Raw genomic sequence first — 17,678 nt, forward strand, 5'->3', positions numbered from 1 at the left:
GCTAATCAGTGACTCTAAATTGCCCACAGGTGTAAATGTTTGTGTGTGTGGTTTTCTGTGGAGGGTGTGAGCTCGGATGGACTCTCCACCTGTAAAGTGAGATAACGGGTGGACGTTGGTTAAAACCTCATGTACTTTAATGTCCTGGATACTGAGGAAATTTAAATTTGTGCCATAACGTCACAGCGTTTGGGCAACACGTTGACATTTGTATATCTCTTCACTGAAATCCAGAACGTTTGCACTGAATGATGTTTGAATGTCGTGTCAACGACTTTCTTTCTTTCTTTTTTTTGTTTAAACCAACCTTTGAAGCATAGGAACTGTTTCATGTGTATTTACTTCCCTGTACTACAGAAGAAGAGACCTTGTTCTCCTCTGTTACTGCTGATTGAATAACTGTAAATAACAGTCACTCATAAAGTGTCCAGTTTTCTTCCGGAGGTGTTTCTCCATCTCCCAATAGACAAACATCGCCACTGTGAATAGACCAAAGCAATGTTGGCACACGTTATATTTCGCTTCGACAGAGACGACGCCTCTATTATAACCCCGTGTGTGTTGACGTTTGTTCTGGTTGCTCAGTTATAATTTTTCTATATCACAATATTTGTATGAAGACATTAAAATTGTATATTTTCATGCTGTACATTTCTTTATTAAGCCCTTTGTGGCTTTAATTAAAAAAAAAAATACAAACTAACAGCTGTGTTGTTGTGCTTGGTGATAATTGAGTTTATCTCCTTTCATCTGGTTCACATTTAGTCTGTGTTTTTTCATTTCATCCTGTTTTAGAAGTGGTAAATATTACTTGCAGGTTCCTGTAGATTTTTCAGGTATCTGTACTTCCAGTAATAATCATTCTGCTTGCAGTGCAGGGCTGTCAAACATAAGGCCCGCGGGTCAAAACTGGCCCACAAGGACTCCAACCCGGACAAACCACCAAGCAAGTTCTGAACATTGTGTTGTGTCCACTACTCTTGTTTTTTTTAATCTATGATGAGATATTGGTGATGCTGCTATGAAAACTACCTTGTTGCCATTAAGTTTACGTGGCAAAAGTTTGACGTGAAAACGCAAATGTGTGTGTTTGTTTCAATACTAAAACCACAAACGCCACCTTGGTCCACTAGTGTTTCTGCCATTTTTTGTAGAAACGGACATTGTTTTAAGAATATTGAAATTGTTAACATGACACTTTAACATAAAAAGCAAATATAACATGCTTTTTCACCCAAACACTTGATTAAACGGGGCCTTAGTCTCAAAGCCATCCATGCAAAATGCAGCAGGTATTGAAGTTTGAACTTCCGACTGAATTTTGTATTTGCTGGTTTCATTGAAATTGGCTTCATGTTGAGATTGTAGTCATTTATGGTGGTAATTGTTTTTGTTTTGTGAAAATCCAGACATTTTCATCAAGCATACAATGTGCCACAACAAAGAACAACTTCAGAGTTTAAATTTGAAGGGTAGGATGGGAGCGTTTTACCGGTCTGGCCCACCCAGGATGAAATAGGACTGTATGTGGATCCTGAACTAAAATGTGTTAGACATCTCTGCTGTAGTGCCTGCCTGTGGATTAAAAAAAGCGATTTGCTTTTTCCTATTTTGTTGCGCAAAAAAACAACAACAACAAAAAAAATGGTAATGTGTGTCAGTGTTAAATGTGGACACTTGAAATCAGATTTTAATGTTTTGGTCGATGCAGAAAGAGCCGCCTCCAGGGATCTTTTATCAAAGACTGATTGAATGTGGACAGAAAACCGGGTATTTAGTGTCTCAGAGCCTTTACTTCTCCCCCCACCTCCATCAAGGATCTGATACTTTCGCCACCTTCTCCCCATTTCCATGAGTTAGAACCTTCATGCTGTTGAAAATAACCCAGGATCTGCAGCTTCCTGCAGAAACGGCTCTTGTCTGCCCCCTTGAGGACAGATCTGGAACTTCCAGATGTTGCTTGCGTTTCATTATTTCAGGATTTGACAGCGTCAGAATTAAATAAATCGTTTATGCACTATAGGAATTTATTCAACACGAGATGTAAAAAGAAAATCGTTTTTCTTGACAGGCACCGGCTCCTGGTTGACTTAAGGCACAAGGAGCACCGTTTCCTTACAGTTTCTCCAGACACACGAAAAAGAACATTTTCTGTGAAAGTCTCATTCCATCACTGATACTTTCTTCTGTCATCCTCTTGAGTCTGTCGAGCTGCTTCCGGTCGTTATGATCCCTTGTTTTCCTCAATGTTAAGACAAAATGGCAACAGGACACACCTGGCACACCTGTGTCTTCAGCTGCTAATCTCTGGTCATTTTTCGCCGCCTCTCAAAGCTCTTTGGGGACTTTGAGCACAAACACCATGGGGTCTTTGGCCTTGTTGCTGAAGGCTTTTCGGATGATGTCCACAGCTTGATGATGGGTGACTCCCTGCAGTGAGACTCCGTCCACTGACACCAGCTCGAATCCGGCCTGGGAACAGAGCGAGGCGTCACTCAGTAGCGACCAGAGTAGCTAGCACGCTGTTCTAAAGTGATATGTCACTGTGAGTACGTTGTCCCTGCACAGAGACGGCATTAAAATGCCCATGAAAGGTATTATCTGTGTGGCAATCATTCAGAAATACAACACAGAAATGTACAAATGACTGATCCAAAGAGTTGGAAAGCTGCTGTCTCTCTGTTCACTCATGAGCATTAGCCTCAGTCTGGGGTGTCGAACACGTTTTAAAGGTTACCTTCAGCACTTCACAGGTGGAAGCAGCCCCTCCAGGAAAGATCTTCTCAATCTTCACCACCGGCTGAGCCTTCCACTCCATCCCGCCAGAGATGCTGATCCCTGCAACAACAGGACGACAGTGAGACAGAGATCGAACCACCCAACACTTAGCGCTCATAACTGATCCAGAGTCTCTCCTATATGTCGAACATCTGTGGATCCTCATGCTTCATGTCTGACACGCTGAGTTAAAGCTTTGCACAGTGATGAACGGTCAGCTGCGGCATTTCTGCTTCCTTTCCTGACTCCTCCACCACCACAACAGCACAGCGATTACTCCAAGTCCATTTACCCAGTGACTGCTTGGTTTTGGAGATGCTGATGGTTTTGAGCTGGAACTCGCCGTCGCTCCCATTGAGCCGGTCTTCAGGTGAACCTCGATGCCCGTTCAGCTGTCGATCGGGACCCGACCCGAACACCTGGGACAGCGGGGGCCGGTTCCTCTGAGCGGCGCTCTGCAGCGTGAACACGGTGTCTCTGCTTCTGTCCCCGCTCCGCTCCTTTTCAGCTTTAGGGTGACCGTTTCTGAAGGGGGGGCGCCCCCTCTCTGAGTTCACGTCCCCCTTGTCTGAAGCGGAGTGCAGAGACACCTCGTCGAAGTGGACGGAGCGGATCGTGCCGATGTCTGTCCGGAGAGGAGGGTGGGAGTCGCCGCCGTGGGCCAGCAGCCAGTTGGGGGGCACCGGGCTGGTGGAGGGGGGTCTGAGGTCTCTGGGTTCAGCACTGTAGCCATCCACCGGGATGTCCAGCAGGGGGGCGAAGGACCTGGGGGTCTGCCGGCGAGTCCCGCTCACGCTGAGCTTCTCCAGCTCCTCCAGCAGATGGCTCTCCTTCTCCACCTCCTCCGCACTGTGGAGCTCAAAACCTCCTCTGTAATCTGCAGGGAGGTTAGAAAGGAAAGGATCAGGAAAGGATATCTGCCTCAAAACACAGCTTCAAACGTTATTCCGGAAGAGAAAAAAATTACTTTTAATACTCAAATTAATGACTTAGGAAGAAACGGCCTCAGTCAATCACAAGTCATTAGTAGAAGTTAGTAAAGTGGAGGATCTGACCCGGGATGGGCGTGATGAGGCGCCGCTTGGGTGCTCGGCCAGAAATGGGGGAGCGGAGAGGAGGAGTCCGCACTGAAACACACACACACACACACACACACACACACACACACACACACACACACACATTAAGTTATGTGACAAATGCAACCTCAGAATTGAGCAATTTTAGGTATATTCACCTCTTTGAAATTAGAATGCCTTTACTTTTATCACATTAAAATGCTACTAAAATATCATGATAATGATATTAAAAGAAAACGAGCAGTGGATTTGATCAAGCTTTCAGTGAGGAGAAACTTTAAAGTCTGATCTGATCTCTTTCTTCTCGTTAAACACACCTGAGCGATACTTCAGGATGTCGTAGGCTTCGACTTCCACGGCTGTCACCATGCTGTTGAAGACGCCCAGGTCGGACGGAGGAAGCAGCATCCTGAGGAAGGAGACAGAAAGAGAAGAACGTTCAGTTCAGCTGCAGAACTTCACCTTCTGGTTTAGATTTGAGACGCTCATACAAATAAATACTCCAGGACTTGTTTGTTCCTGTGAGTCAGGCTGATGAGAAATGTTTCAATATTCTCTGCCAGTTAAAAGAGCTCTAAACAGGGTTTTCCACACTTGCAGATATCTTTCCTTCATGTTCCTTATCTCTGCTGCGTATGTCTTTCAAACAGAAGTCTGGCAGTCACTCTCCATCTCCTCACCTGACCTCCCTCAGCAGCAGCAGCTTCTCCGGTCGGTCCAGCACGACCAGCAGGTGGCCTATCAGGTTCTCCACCGAGCGCTCTGCCACATACTGCCAGAAGTGGATCAGGACTTGACTTCATTCAGTGTTTCCGTCTGTGTGCGGCTGTAAATGAAATAAAGACGGCCCCTACCCTCCTGCAGGCTGTCAGCACCGCAGCCACCTCCTCCTCGCTCAGCAGCCGGCGGGCCATGTCCTCCACCACCCCCAGCATCTCTGAGTTTGGCGTCGCTCCGGCCTGTCGTACCTCTAAACATCAACATCAGCTTAGTTCAGGCTTCACATGGTAAAGCAGCGCCATAATAACCTTTAAATTTAAACTGGGAAGTTTGTGTTTGTTGTGGAGCGGAGTTAACGTGATGAAAATGTCTGCTGCGTTCTGCGTGTTTTTAAAAACTCCACCTGACAGCATGGCTTTGAGGCTAATGCTAGCTTGCTAGCTTTCATAGCAGCAGCATCCATATCTCAGCTCGGGTCTCATCAGTGTTGTTTTGTTTTCGCTACTCTGAAGAAATTAATTTGAAAAAAAATCTGTTTTCTTTAAAATTTTTACAGTTTGCTCGCCAGATTGGCGTGCCGGCTCGGAGCCTCTTGTGGGCCGGTTTTGGCCCATGAGCCTTATGTTTGACATCCCTAAGATGTCCCATTGTGTTATCTGCACTACTTTTTCATGCCTGGTGTCGTACTTTCCTTCATCCTGTTTCAAAGTCTTTGATAGAAATGTATCACTCTGGTCTGTTTTTCTTTATCTCGATGAACATATTAACTTTTGTGTTTAGCCACCGTGTGCAGGAGCTCTTATGTCGGCTTTCTGAGACGGAGGGGTGGAACTCGTCGAACCTTTGCCACCCTTGTCTGTGGCAGGAGACTTGGAGCGCCCTCGAGAGGCGTCTCTCCTGCGGCCCCCCCTGAACAGCAGGTTGACGAAGGTCTTCGAGCGCTGCAGGGTGCTCTTCTCCTCCGGGTCCTTCCCTTTTTGTTTCTTCTCCTTCTTCTGCTTGATCTCTGTGACGGGAGGACGCACAGCAGGTTGACATCTGCGGTCGGCCGCCCCGTCCGTCTCTCGTGCGGCGGCCTCACCTGCCACGGTGACTTGGCTCTGCGACCGGCTGATTGGCCGGCTCGGCCTGCTGAGGGCCAGCAGCACGGCGGTCTTGGTGGACTCGCTCCTCCCTCGGGCCTCCTCCCCGCGGATGGCGGTGTCTTTGAGCAGGGTGGTGCGGCCCAGGCTGCGGGTGGTGTCCGCACCGCCTCTCTGTGGGGGGAGGTCCGTCTGGATGGCCGTCTCGGTCCGCTCAGACTCCGACCTGGACAAACGAGCCACGACTTGAAAGATATAAATACACAAAGGTAACCGAACAGAGTCCGCAGTGGCAGGAAGGCGGCCCTCCAAGACCAGGATCCATCACCCCCGATAGAGAAGATTCACGGATGGATGAATTTCGTTACATGCAAGTCAAATTTACTACTTGAAGACTGAAGCTGCCAGAAGCTGCCAGAACGTGGCAGGAGTCGATAAGAAGGGACAAAGATGAAAAGAACCTACAGTTTTAATAAAGCTGAGCTGAAAGAAACTGGAAGAAGTTCACAGAGACAAGAGAACAGTTAACAAAATAGACAAGATAGTCCTGTAAAAATACAAACAAGCCAAAAATCTTGTGAAATAAGATCAAGAGAATTTGTACTGACTGAGAAGATCTTCTGTTATCTGGTGATTTGTATTCTAAACAGGGGAACCTTGATGTGTGCAAACTGTTTGTTTGAAAGACCTTGAAATGTGCAGCCAGTTTCATCAGTCCCTCCAGGAAGTTGCAAGAATCCATTTAATTTCAACCAATCTCCATGAATTCTGCACGACCTCGTGATTTTGTCCAATCACAGCAACTTGACAAAATTGCAATGGGGTACAGAATTCACAGAGATTTTTTTTAATTTAAAAATTGCAAAAACCTGGAGGGACTGTTTAATGTGTTTGTAGCAGAGCTTTATGCTGGTAATCAAACACACTGATTACGTAATGATTACACACTGATTAAATCTAAAGGCTATAATGACACAAGTTCACTTATCTGACTCACTCAGGATGAAACTTTGCTGTTTGTCTGAACTTAAATATGTTTGACGCCCCTGATCTATAGTCGTTATTGGACTCAGTCACTGATTTCCTGCTGCCATCCAGAACATATGAGATGATGCATTTTAAAGCCTTTAAACTGAATCTTGAACACCACTGACTTCTGAACCTCAATGAGTCTCATCAAGTCACTGTTAGTATTGTGCATATCTGAGAATCTTCAGATCAGACACAGGATGTTCCTGTCCTTTCTGAAGGTGCAGTTATTATGCAGAACTCAGCATGACAAAGCTACTTTTTCACATATTTTTAAATAAAATTAAGCTTGTCTCATATGCAGACCCCACACTTTACGATTTCATTACAGACAAAGCTTGAACTTTAATCCCTATTTACTTCCTGTATCAGCTGAAAGGTGACATAAAGAGGAGACCCTGACCTCTGGTCTTCGGTGGAGATGCAGACGTCCACCATATCTGATCCAAACGGCAGGCTGGGAGGGAACATGACCTGTGACAGGCCGCTCAGGGAGCTGACCGGAGTCCCAGACGACAGAGACGAGGCTGAAGAGTTGGACTCTGAACCCTGCGACGAGGATTTCTGAGTCCCATTGGCCACTGAGGACGGAACAAAGAAGCCATCCAACACTTAAACATCTCGAAGAGATGAAGACACACATTGGATTGAGGGAGTGCAGCTTCGTATACATACACTTATTGAGCCACATGTATTCTGCCACCATCTCTTTATAAGCAGGGTATCGTCCTGCTTCCTGTGAAGATACGGACACAGATATGCAAATGAGTTGCAGTCGAGAGCTTGAAACTTTAATGGGATGGCTATATTTAATAATCAGTAACTCTAGAACCACAAAGCGCCTCCTTTTCACTGTCTTCACACACACACAGACACAAAAAATGTAACCTTTGACAGCCGGGATGCTTTCTAACTCCTGTAACGAGAAAGAGAAAGAACCCCAAAACAAAACTTGCACAAAACACCGCCTCTATGCTTTGATCAGCACCTGATCCCCGACGGCCTGGTGAATAATGCACGCCGCCTGGCTATTTTTCACAGCGCGAAACCCAAGCTCCGACAAGTAAAGTGAGCGAGGAATATTACGACTGCATCCCAGCTGTCGGCCCGGCCACAGAAAGCGCCGCCGCGTCCGCCGGGCGGACACGCAGGAGCAGGGTCGGCTTGTGTTTGGTTCATCGTGTGCAAGACGATTAGAGATTAAAGGTATCTAACAGGTCAGACCGGTAATCCACGACAGGTCATCCAGCAGGCATTAATGACAGAGCTGATACACTTTCTGATAACAAAGAGTCAGAATGGAACGTGATACGGCCTCGCCAACTCGCTGTTCACAGCAAATCCAACACCAAACATCCTCAGACTCTAATATCAAGAAACTCTCCATCAGAACTCAACATCAACAGACACATGCATGTTTGTGTAATTCCTGGAGAATCTGATGCATTGTTGTTTCATTTAAGTGGGGAAAAAGCTGTTTAATAAACACACTATAGCTGCTTCCTGATTGGTTTGATAAGCTCACACCACATTCTCTTTTCTTTTTTCAACACTTTTGATGAAGCAGCTTTTATCTATATTTAGATAAAATTATATCACGTTCTTCCAGAAGAAAATATGAAATCAATGATGCTTTAAATCAGGGGTGTCAAACTATTCTTTGTTGTGGGTCAGAGTATACATGATGAAAAGATCATTTTCACAAAAACCAAACAATTACATCTGAAAATGATTACAGTCTCAACAAGAAGTCAATTTAAAGGAAACCATCCAGTGTAAAATACAGTGAAGTATATATATATATATATGTGTAAACGTGCATGCATGCGTTCTAGTCAGTTCCACGTTCCACACCGTTTTTGCAGCTGCGCTTCATGCTGTGCGCGCTCACCTTGATGGTCAGCATGACGTGCGTGTGGCTCTTCAGCACCTCCACCGCGTTGCTGTGGCTGATGTCCTCAAAGCTCACGCCATTGGCGGCCAGGATCTGGTCTCCCATCTTAATCCCGTTCTGCTCCGCCAGGCCGCCTGGATCCAGTCTGAGGCAGCAACCAGGAAACGGAACAGCTTGTATTTTTTAACAAAGTTTCTTAAGAGTAGCAAACACAACATCGGTGATGCTGTTGTGAAGCCTGTAAACGGACAGCAGCCTCAGAGCCATGCTGTCAGGGTCAGTTCGATGAAGTTACTCTGCAGCAGATATCTGAAGTTTTCAGAAACATTTATGGAAATCTATTTTTACACTATTGTCTTGTTTTTCATTGATTTGACTTTTTTTTTAAGATGAATCTTGTAGTTAAGCTAAAATTGTGAAGAAGGCTCAAAACATGCAATATGGAAAACAAGTTCTTGAAACTGAACAGCTTAAAAAAAATGCAAAAACAACAGAAGCAAGTGAAGTCAAACAATTAAAATGGGGACAATTTCTCAAACCACTTAAACAACAGAAGAAAAATGAGAAAGAAAATACCAAAAAAGAGCAAAAGTGCACCTAAAACTGCTGAGAACAGCTACTAAAGCTGAAACTGACAGAAACTTCACTTATATCCTTTCTTTTTCAATTTAATGTGCTTTTTTTCCTTTTGCAGCCTCTTTGTTTTCATGTCTGAACCTACTTTGAAACATAGATGCCGAGACCGAACTCCTTCCCTCCACGTATGTTGAAGCCCAGACAGTAATCGTCGGAGGTGGTGTAAAGATGGACGATCCTTCGGAGGGCGCTGCCCGAGCTGGCCTCTGAGGGCGTCCGTCCACTCTCCTCCACCACCATGCGCCGGTGTATCAGGTCCACCCTGACCAACACACACACACACACACACAATGATTATTGCCTCTACACTGCTGACGTACTGGTGGTGTGGAAATGAAATGAAATGTCACCAGGTCGTCTTCTCCTTGGAGTAGCGGATGCCGGGAACTTTCCCTACTCGTCTCACGACCATCCTCAGCCTGTTGTTGCCCGTCAGGACTTTGACGGCGCTGCTCATGGTGATGCTCTCCAGGCTGACGCCATTCACCTCCACCAGCTTATCTCCTACAAGCAGGCCAGCGTCCTCTAGAAACCAACGCAAAACGCATGCACATGGACACCATGTGTAATACTTTTCAGAACTGCAGACTTGATCTTGAATCTCAAATTTACCTGCCGTGCTGTTGTCTTCCACCTTGCTGACAAAAATGCTGAGGCCGTGCTCGGAGCCGCCACGCACGCTGAAACCCAGCTTCCCATCCACGCTTTTGTCCACTGTGATTGTGTGGAGGTCCTCGCTGTCATCTCCGCCTGAAATCGTCACAAGGTCAAATATGAAGACGAGAGTTTGTGGACATTTCCAGCTCCGACTTTATGAGGCCTGACAGGTAGACACAGCATCATGGGTAAAGATGATAAATGTGGCAAATACAGCATAAGAGGAGGCAAGGAGCAGGTGAAATTTATGCATCAGGACTGATGAAGTTTTGAAAGTAGAGCAATTTCAGCAAAGGACTTTGTCATTTCCTTTGCACTCTGGTTTGGCAAATCTAAAAAAGTCGAATATCACATTATCCATTATAGGATTAGGATTGTATCTGCATTTTTTGTGTCTCAAAACTCAATGTTATTAAGCAGTTGAGCAATGTTTTATTAGATAAAACCATGTTGTTGAGGATTCTTTGACTTATTAACATCAGGTTGAGTGTTTCCTATAACTAGGCACCTCTGTCGTGACTCTTTTGTATATTTTTTGTTGCTGTCTGAAGCTTGTGATGAATCGGCATTAAAAAGACGGACTGTGTCTTTAATCTAGAGCAGGCTGCTTATTGTAATACAGACCGAACGAGCAGTCAGTGCCTCCTCACCATCCACGGGAGAGTTGATGAGGATGACCCGGCCCATCGGTGAGGAGGATCGGATTCCACGCCGCCGCTGCTCCTTCTTCCGTAAGAGGTTGCGTGTAGCTGTGTGTGACCCGTGGGTCGCGGGGGTCTTCTCCCTGCGGGACGGGTCTGACGAGTGAGCCATGGAGGCTGGCGGGGTCCCCTTTCACACACACTCCACCAGGGGCTCAGCTCCAGGTGGAGGAGCCTGATATGGGAAGCATTCTTATGTTCAGGTTTGGATTATCAGGCAGTCGCAGCTGCTTTTCAGTACATGTAGTGGTTGTGTTTTGGCGAATCTGACTCACGGACGCACGCTGCTTTGTAACATGATGACTGACTCCTTGGTGTCATGGAGTCACACTTTGAGCCATTCCTGCCCATGTTGCATCTCTCACCTTTCTAAATCTGCAACAAAAAAAAAGGTGATATTAAAAACAAACAAAAGACATTTCTAAAAACACAGAGCAGTGCTGTTCCACAAAAGTGTGTCAAATCTTCTTTGCTCAGTCAACTCAAATAACAAACTGGTGATTTGTGGCTGCAGGGGAGGCTGAAAATAGGATTTAAGGGTTTATTTAAGTCAAGCCTGACCCAGTTGAAAGTCAGGATGTCACATGGTGTCGTTACCATGGTTACATGTCACTAAAGTTAACCCGTGAGGAGCGTGATGGGGTTCCCCAGAAGTCTTCAGCACCCTGGACAGCTCCCCGAGAAACAAAACAACAACAAAATAGGCGTCAAGCCTGTTTTAACTGGAGGTTATAGAGATCGACATCCTTCTTTAACCTCGAGGTAATTTCGGGTAAATTCTGGGGAGCACTGATGGAGGAGTTCTTGCTTAATATCTTGCGCAAATACACAAATACTCACCACGCATTTCTATTTTCAACTCCAGAACACAGACAGACTCTTCAAATGTTGTCTCCTGAAACTCAGAAGAGCTCAGAAAGTCCTCATAATCAATCCCAGGTTGTGTGAAGAGCCACAGTCCCCACAGAGTCCCTCACAGAGTCCATGTTTGTGCGGAACGTCTCGGAGTGTCTGGCTGGGACGCCTCTGACGTCACCAAGCCCCGCCCACAGTCACGACGATTGGCTACGCTGGTTCCGGTTAATAGGATTCGATTAGACCACGGACATGTCAATCAACTGACAGCCGGCCACGTTTATAAATTTAGCCAATTTATTTTTAACTCCATTATCTTTTAATCTGTGCTGCCCAGACAACTTTATTGGCCCAAGATTTAATTTAATTTAATTGAATTGTATTTTAGTAGTCCACACAGACATTGAATGAATTAGGTTTATTAAGTTGCTTTTCATTAATTGATAAATACTGTTCACTTTAACTGACAAAGAAAAAGGAATAGGCGAAAGCCAGTAACTTATTTATGTCTATCAATTCTGGAAAAAAAATATAAATTGTTGCATTATTTGGAAACTTGGCAGTACAGTACAGTGATAATTGGACACAGCTGCTTGATAGAGGGCATAGGTCACAGGAAGTGCAAGGCAGGCTGAGAGCACACACTTCTCCCCAGACCAGCAAACAGACTGACAGCTCTCTAGGCATACACTCCAGTTTTCTCCCACAGTCCAAAAACATTCATGTTCGGTTATTATTGAGCCCAAATTGTCCATAGGAATAAATATCAGTGTGCGTCACAATGTCAGCTGAGACCGGCTGCAGTTAAAATGTCTTTATGTCGATTTCTTTTTTTCTTTCTTTTCAGCCACCTACCTCTTCTCAGTGATCTTGGAGCGCAACTTTATAAGGAAAATTAGCATTTTAAACTAGGGATGTCAAACTAAATTATGTTTGACGTCCCTGTTTCAGGGACCACATTCAGCCCAATTTCATTTTCAGAGGGCTGGATCTTGAAATTAGTGGAATAATAACCTTTGTGTTTGAAGTTTTGTGTTTTTCCTTGTAGCACAGAGCATCTGTGAAAAAACTGTCTATATTTTATCAAATTTTTTTATAATTTACACGGTGGTTTGATGGGCTGAATTGAAGCCTCTTGGGCCTGGTTTTGCCCATGGGCCTTATCTTTGACACCCTTGAATTAAAATGGAAGATCACTTAACCAGAGTGGTGCTGGACATTGAAAAATGATTTCTAGAATTTGGAAGAATTTTTAAAAAGTTCACTTGTACTCCAGTTTCTATACATTGCTATTTTGAGTTCACATTTGGGGATATGCACTAAACAGATAAGACTACAACAAGTTGTATTATGTCCATTTTTGCTCATATGCACCAGAAAGTTTTTCAAAATAACATAGTGTGGGATACAAGTCCTCAGGAATATGTTTCAAAGTTTGAAAGTATGAAATAGGACCTTTTTACAGATCATCGGGGAACATTTGTTTTCCATTTAAAGACATTTTCAAGATGTAAAGCACTAATTATTTACACCTTCTAGACTTTCAGGTAATTTACATCCAGCATCTGAACTGCAAGCAGTCAAAAACAAAGACATACAGTGCACAGCACAAGGATGTGTTTTATTGCTCAGAATCCTCCTGGAGAGCTCTGCAGTAGCGCTGAGTGATACAGAAAACTGAAAGTTAAACATCAAGTCTGCTTCCTCTCATGAGTTTAAAGACAAACCATCATAAACACACTCAGTCTCTTCTACACAGACATACTGCAAAACACTCAAGTCTCAGTGCACTCGTTCCCAAATCTGCTCAAACATTTGACTTGGTTTTGGACCGTTTCTTCCTCTATTCAAAGGAAGTCAGTTCCTGTGGTATTCTTCTTGCAGCACTGATGACATCTTCAATGTTGACCTTATCTCCAAACTCGATCTCTCTGTGCTCCAGAAGTATCCCCTGCAGGAAACACACACAATGAGCTTCTTTCTCCTGATCAGAGAAAAGCAGGCTGCTCTCACTTCTCGTCGATGACACAGTATCTAATGTGACTGAATCACCGTACTGGAACTTTCAAAGTGATTTCCTTGCAATCAGTTGGTTCTACCTGATATTCACGGCCGATGACGAAGACTCCGCCCAAGACGAATCCCTCTCCCAAAACATTTCCCGTGAAGCCCTTCCTGAAGGCCCTGAGGCCGCTTGTCCACACCCCGACACGCAGGAAGCCCAGCAGACCCATCTTCCTCTCACGGGGTCCATAAAACCGCCTCTGTGAACGAGAACCAATTATTCATTCATTCATGCATTTCAGAGCTGATTTCTCACAGACTCCGAGCTTTCAGAGCATTTGGCAAAAGAGGAAAACTTCAGCATCAGGCGCGAGATGACTTCACAACAGACTGATTCAAGACAGAAAGCAGGAACTCCACCGCTTCATCCAGGAAGATCTCCCCTTTGAAATACGATCGGAACTCCTGGACCTCGGTACCGACGTCCTCCTTCACCACCGCATACAAGGGAACCCCGAGCTCATCCAGCTGGGGCTTCAGAGAGGACAGCTCTGCAGCCTCCTGCAAGATTCCACATCAACAAATGCAGTCAGAAAATCTAACAGTTACATAGTTCAGGCATGAATACCTTCACCAACTAGTTTCATTGTTACAGAATAAATTCTAAATATATGTGATTTCAAACTATTTGGCTTTTCCTGATATAGGATTATGCTGATCACTTGCAAAGCTAGTTGTTGCCTCTTTTGGGAGATTTATAACTAAAGAGTGTTTTGGATTTTTTTTCCCCATTCCGTCTTGACTCATGAAAAGAAAATGTCCATCAATACGCGATGAGGTGTTTTGCCTTCACACTGCAGGCATAACCCTTGTTTATGGAACAGGTTACTCCTTTTTGATGAACAGTGTCCAGGTGTAGAATCAAATAAATACATTACTGTAAATTAAAAAAAAATACTGTTGTTAAAGTTGTGAACTAATAAGTTATTTTTGACACATGATTGATAATAAAATCTCATTTTATTTGTGGAAATCCATATAGAAAAGCTTTAAAACTGGCACTGCCCTCTCTTAAGTTCAACTGAATGTGCTCAGTAGAAAACTATGGTCCATCATGTTAACAGAAATCAAAATTCAATGCATAAAGTTTTAGACTTTAAGTCGACTCGTATATCCCCTGGAATTTATCCTGCATCGGGTCCGGAGATTGGACCTTTTCTGACCCGCGGGCCATGCGTTGGACCCCTCCGATGTGCCTCTCCACCTCACCTCTCTGCACAGAAATCATCCGGGCCGGCGCACCGCCATGATGACCGCCCCGGTCCGGTCCCACAGCGTCTTGGCTCTCACGGTCCGTGGGTCTGAGCGGGGAACCGGGTGAAAGGCGAAGAGTTGAGCAACACGCTTAACAAAATCCAGCCGGATAAAGGCTGCTTTCATCAGGCTCAAACATCCAAAACTCTAAAGCAATGCTTAGTTCTCAAAGACGATGGGAAAAGATGCGGCGACTCACCTCCAGTCAAGGTTTTCAGCTGGGCGTCCTCCAGGTATTTCAGCGCCGCTTTACGCGGCGGAGTCAGAAACAAATCGGTCACAAAATTCATGACATTGGTGATCACACCGCCGACTGCCGCCACCGAGTTTCCTAACAGCATGAGAGCCATTGTCCTTTGTTTCCTGCCTGTTTTTTTTTTTAACTTATCTCATTATGACTCCTCACCAGAAACACTGACTGCGCTGCTGCGCTCCAGGACGCATCTGAAATCCAGCTCGGTGTTTCTTAAATCCAGCCCCCTTCATCCTCCTCCTCCTCCTCCTCCTCCTCCTCCTCCGCAAAGTTTTGGATTGAAACACTGGTCACAAGCCCTGATTACAGCTATTTTTTTTTTAAATCTGTGACCTCGTCATGCAGCCTGAAGATACTGAAGAAAACTCCATGCAGAGCAGTCATCACGTGCCAGTTTCTCCTCTTCCTGTTCGAAGGTCAGAAAAGATCAGCTGCAGCATGATTCATCCAAAACCAAGCAAGACAAATGTGCTGGGGTTGTTCCAAAAAAACAAAACAGATATGAAAGTTACTCTACATCTAAACAATCACCACCTCTCCGTGTTCACATGAAACCAGCTGTTCTAGTTTTGCAACACTTCACTCATATCTACTGAATGGGTAAAAGTTTATTCAGAATGATCTCAAATCTGTGGATTTACCAGCAGGGTTTGCCACACTGCAGAGTATTTGTGCTTCTGTATGAAACTTACACAACAGTCCGGTGAGCTCATTGTTCTCTTTATTTCCATTTGAACAATTTTTCAAAGCTGTTTTAAACAAGTGAAAAGCCCGAGACACTAAAAAAAAACAAAAAAAAAACATAAAAACACACAAATGCAGAGTTAGCTATGTTTATTTTATATTTGAGCTCACATATCCACTGACTAAAGTGATTTAATCAAGCGAGATCTACTTCCCCTTCTCCCAACACAACACAATACAATCTTTTCTTTTTTTTGACAGATCTTCGCTTTAAACATCTAGCTCACATCAGAGTCCACCTCCTGCTGTGACTCCTTTTCTGGTGGATTATTTTCCAGGTCCTCTTTTGAACTGGAAGGCCTCGGCGTTCCCTCTGCAGTCAGCTCACTCTCCTGAAATGAGTTGAAAAGTTCTGTTTGAGCATTAAATGACCGTTTTCAACCAGATCATCTCAGATTGTGTTGGGAGCTCTCAACAGTTGTCTTCATGGATCCATCGATCAGTGAATTACATCCGGACAACGTCAATGACATGGGGTTAGGAGAGGATACTGAGAACGGTTTCTTAAGACACAAACACTGATATTAAAGCCTTACCTCTACCTTTATTTCTCAGTCATGTGTCAGTACAGCTCTCTCCTGTGATGGGGAACTGGAAGTTTAGGTCTGCAGAGCACTGATTGCCTGGTTTGTTTGTTGCTCTCTGTCTCTGTTCTGTCCTCCTCTTTTCGGTCGGCTGTTCTGAATCTGGCTGTGCCGAGGTTTCTTCCAGTTGAGTTTCTCAGCTTGCTTGCTCATGTGGGACTGAGTGTTTTCCTCAAAGTGCCCTGAGACGACTGCACTAACTGATGCCACAAGAACAAAACTGAATACAATTTACTTTTTTTGTAGTTTTCTATTGTGACAAGATTAAAAAAAAAATCAATAAATTAAAATTTTAACATCACTGGACGTTTTGAAAAAGCTACATTAATTTCAATCTGAAGAAAAAAGAGTAATTTGACAGAATGAGCCACCTTTTCCTGGTCTGGAGGCCGAGGAGAGTCAGGTTTTTGTGCTGTCTGTTCACGTTCGCTGGTTTTCTCTTGCTGTTCTTCACTGGGAAGGATGGAGTCTTGGGATTGGCCAGGTTCTTCTTCATCGGCCTTTTGATGAAGAATGAAAAGTAGCTGATTAAACCGTGGGAAAAACAATAATCCTGCATGTACTGGCTCTTGTCTGTTTTCTCTTTGTGTGAAGCTTTGAGGAGAAGCAAACATGAAAAGTGAGATTCCTCCTCTGATCTGCAGTGTTTCCTACTCTCCTCTCCTTTCTTGTCCTCTCTTCTTCTCTCCTGTCTTTTCTTTTCCTCTCCTCTCCTGTCTTCTCCAGAACACTGTGTGAATGTACGGCCTCCTCACCATATCTTCCTCTCCACCACTCTCTCTCAGTTCTTTCTCGTCACTGCTTTCTTCTGCCTCTGTTTTCTCCTCCAGACTTCCATTTTTTGTGTCGCTGTCAGTTTTTTCATCAGGCATTTCTGCAGACTCCTCTCTGATGTCAGTGCTGTGGACCTCGGGTGAGGAGGACCTACTGGTGTCTGCAGCTTTGGCTCCTTGTTCACCTGTAAAGTCCACCTGGAAGACACAGCATGTCCTTCAACCACCTTCAGTCGGTCAGTTGAAGCTTTTTGCAGCACAAGGTAAGTCATGCGCACGATCAGCAAGAGTTTGTCACTCCACCCAACACCAAGAGGACCCCAGCAATCAGAAATTCAAAGCCAAAGATCACAGCAGAAACAAAATCACAAGAGGACTCTGAAAACATGAGGGAACCACCACCAGAAGCACACAAAGCTGAATGTGTTCACCTCCGACTGAGGGTCACTTTCTCGCACTTCTGTGAGCTCGAATTGGTTTTCTGGACCAGGAGGGTTTGATTTCTCTTCTTGGTTTTCTGAATTAGGAAGGACTGATTTCTCATCTTGATTCTCTGGATTAGGAGTGTTTGATTT

At 44.6% G+C, this 17,678-nt stretch overlaps 2 protein-coding genes across 2 annotated transcripts; both read right to left on the minus strand.

The window, feature by feature from the left end:
- Window positions 1-2,324: 2,324 nt before the first annotated feature.
- Window positions 2,325-10,709, minus strand: LOC115393792 (PDZ domain-containing protein 7). Its single transcript, XM_030098902.1, has 16 exons — window positions 10,526-10,709; window positions 9,831-9,968; window positions 9,569-9,743; window positions 9,304-9,480; window positions 8,580-8,727; window positions 7,364-7,424; window positions 7,092-7,269; window positions 5,659-5,885; window positions 5,419-5,583; window positions 4,712-4,827; window positions 4,538-4,629; window positions 4,175-4,266; window positions 3,834-3,905; window positions 3,071-3,655; window positions 2,738-2,838; window positions 2,325-2,472 (listed from the first exon to the last, which is right to left on the minus strand). Exons 1-16 carry the CDS (start codon window positions 10,686-10,688, stop codon window positions 2,329-2,331), a joined length of 2,634 nt encoding a protein of 877 aa, XP_029954762.1. The 5' UTR covers window positions 10,689-10,709; the 3' UTR covers window positions 2,325-2,328.
- A 2,326-nt stretch (window positions 10,710-13,035) lies between these two features.
- Window positions 13,036-15,198, minus strand: LOC115393793 (peroxiredoxin-like 2A). Its single transcript, XM_030098903.1, has 5 exons — window positions 14,949-15,198; window positions 14,705-14,796; window positions 13,856-13,996; window positions 13,531-13,695; window positions 13,036-13,382 (listed from the first exon to the last, which is right to left on the minus strand). The coding sequence occupies exons 1-5, from the start codon at window positions 15,097-15,099 to the stop codon at window positions 13,275-13,277; spliced, it is 657 nt and encodes a 218-aa protein (XP_029954763.1). The 5' UTR covers window positions 15,100-15,198; the 3' UTR covers window positions 13,036-13,274.
- Between the last annotated feature and the right edge of the window lie 2,480 nt (window positions 15,199-17,678).

The sequence above is a fragment of the Salarias fasciatus genome, chromosome 8 (genome assembly GCF_902148845.1).
Source record: "Salarias fasciatus chromosome 8, fSalaFa1.1, whole genome shotgun sequence".
Lineage (NCBI taxonomy): Eukaryota > Metazoa > Chordata > Actinopteri > Blenniiformes > Blenniidae > Salarias > Salarias fasciatus.

Bases quoted from the DNA above. Each gene is read 5' to 3' on its own strand.
- LOC115393792 (XM_030098902.1), bottom strand. From the start codon at position 10,688: ATGGCTCACTCGTCAGACCCGTCCCGCAGGGAGAAGACCCCCGCGACC. The intron at 4,828-5,418 runs GTTCGACGAGTT...GTTGATGTTTAG, and splicing joins CACAGACAAGGGTGGCAAAG to AGGTACGACAGGCCGGAGCG. The intron at 2,839-3,070 runs GTAAATGGACTT...CTGTTGTTGCAG, and splicing joins CAAAACCAAGCAGTCACTGG to GGATCAGCATCTCTGGCGGG.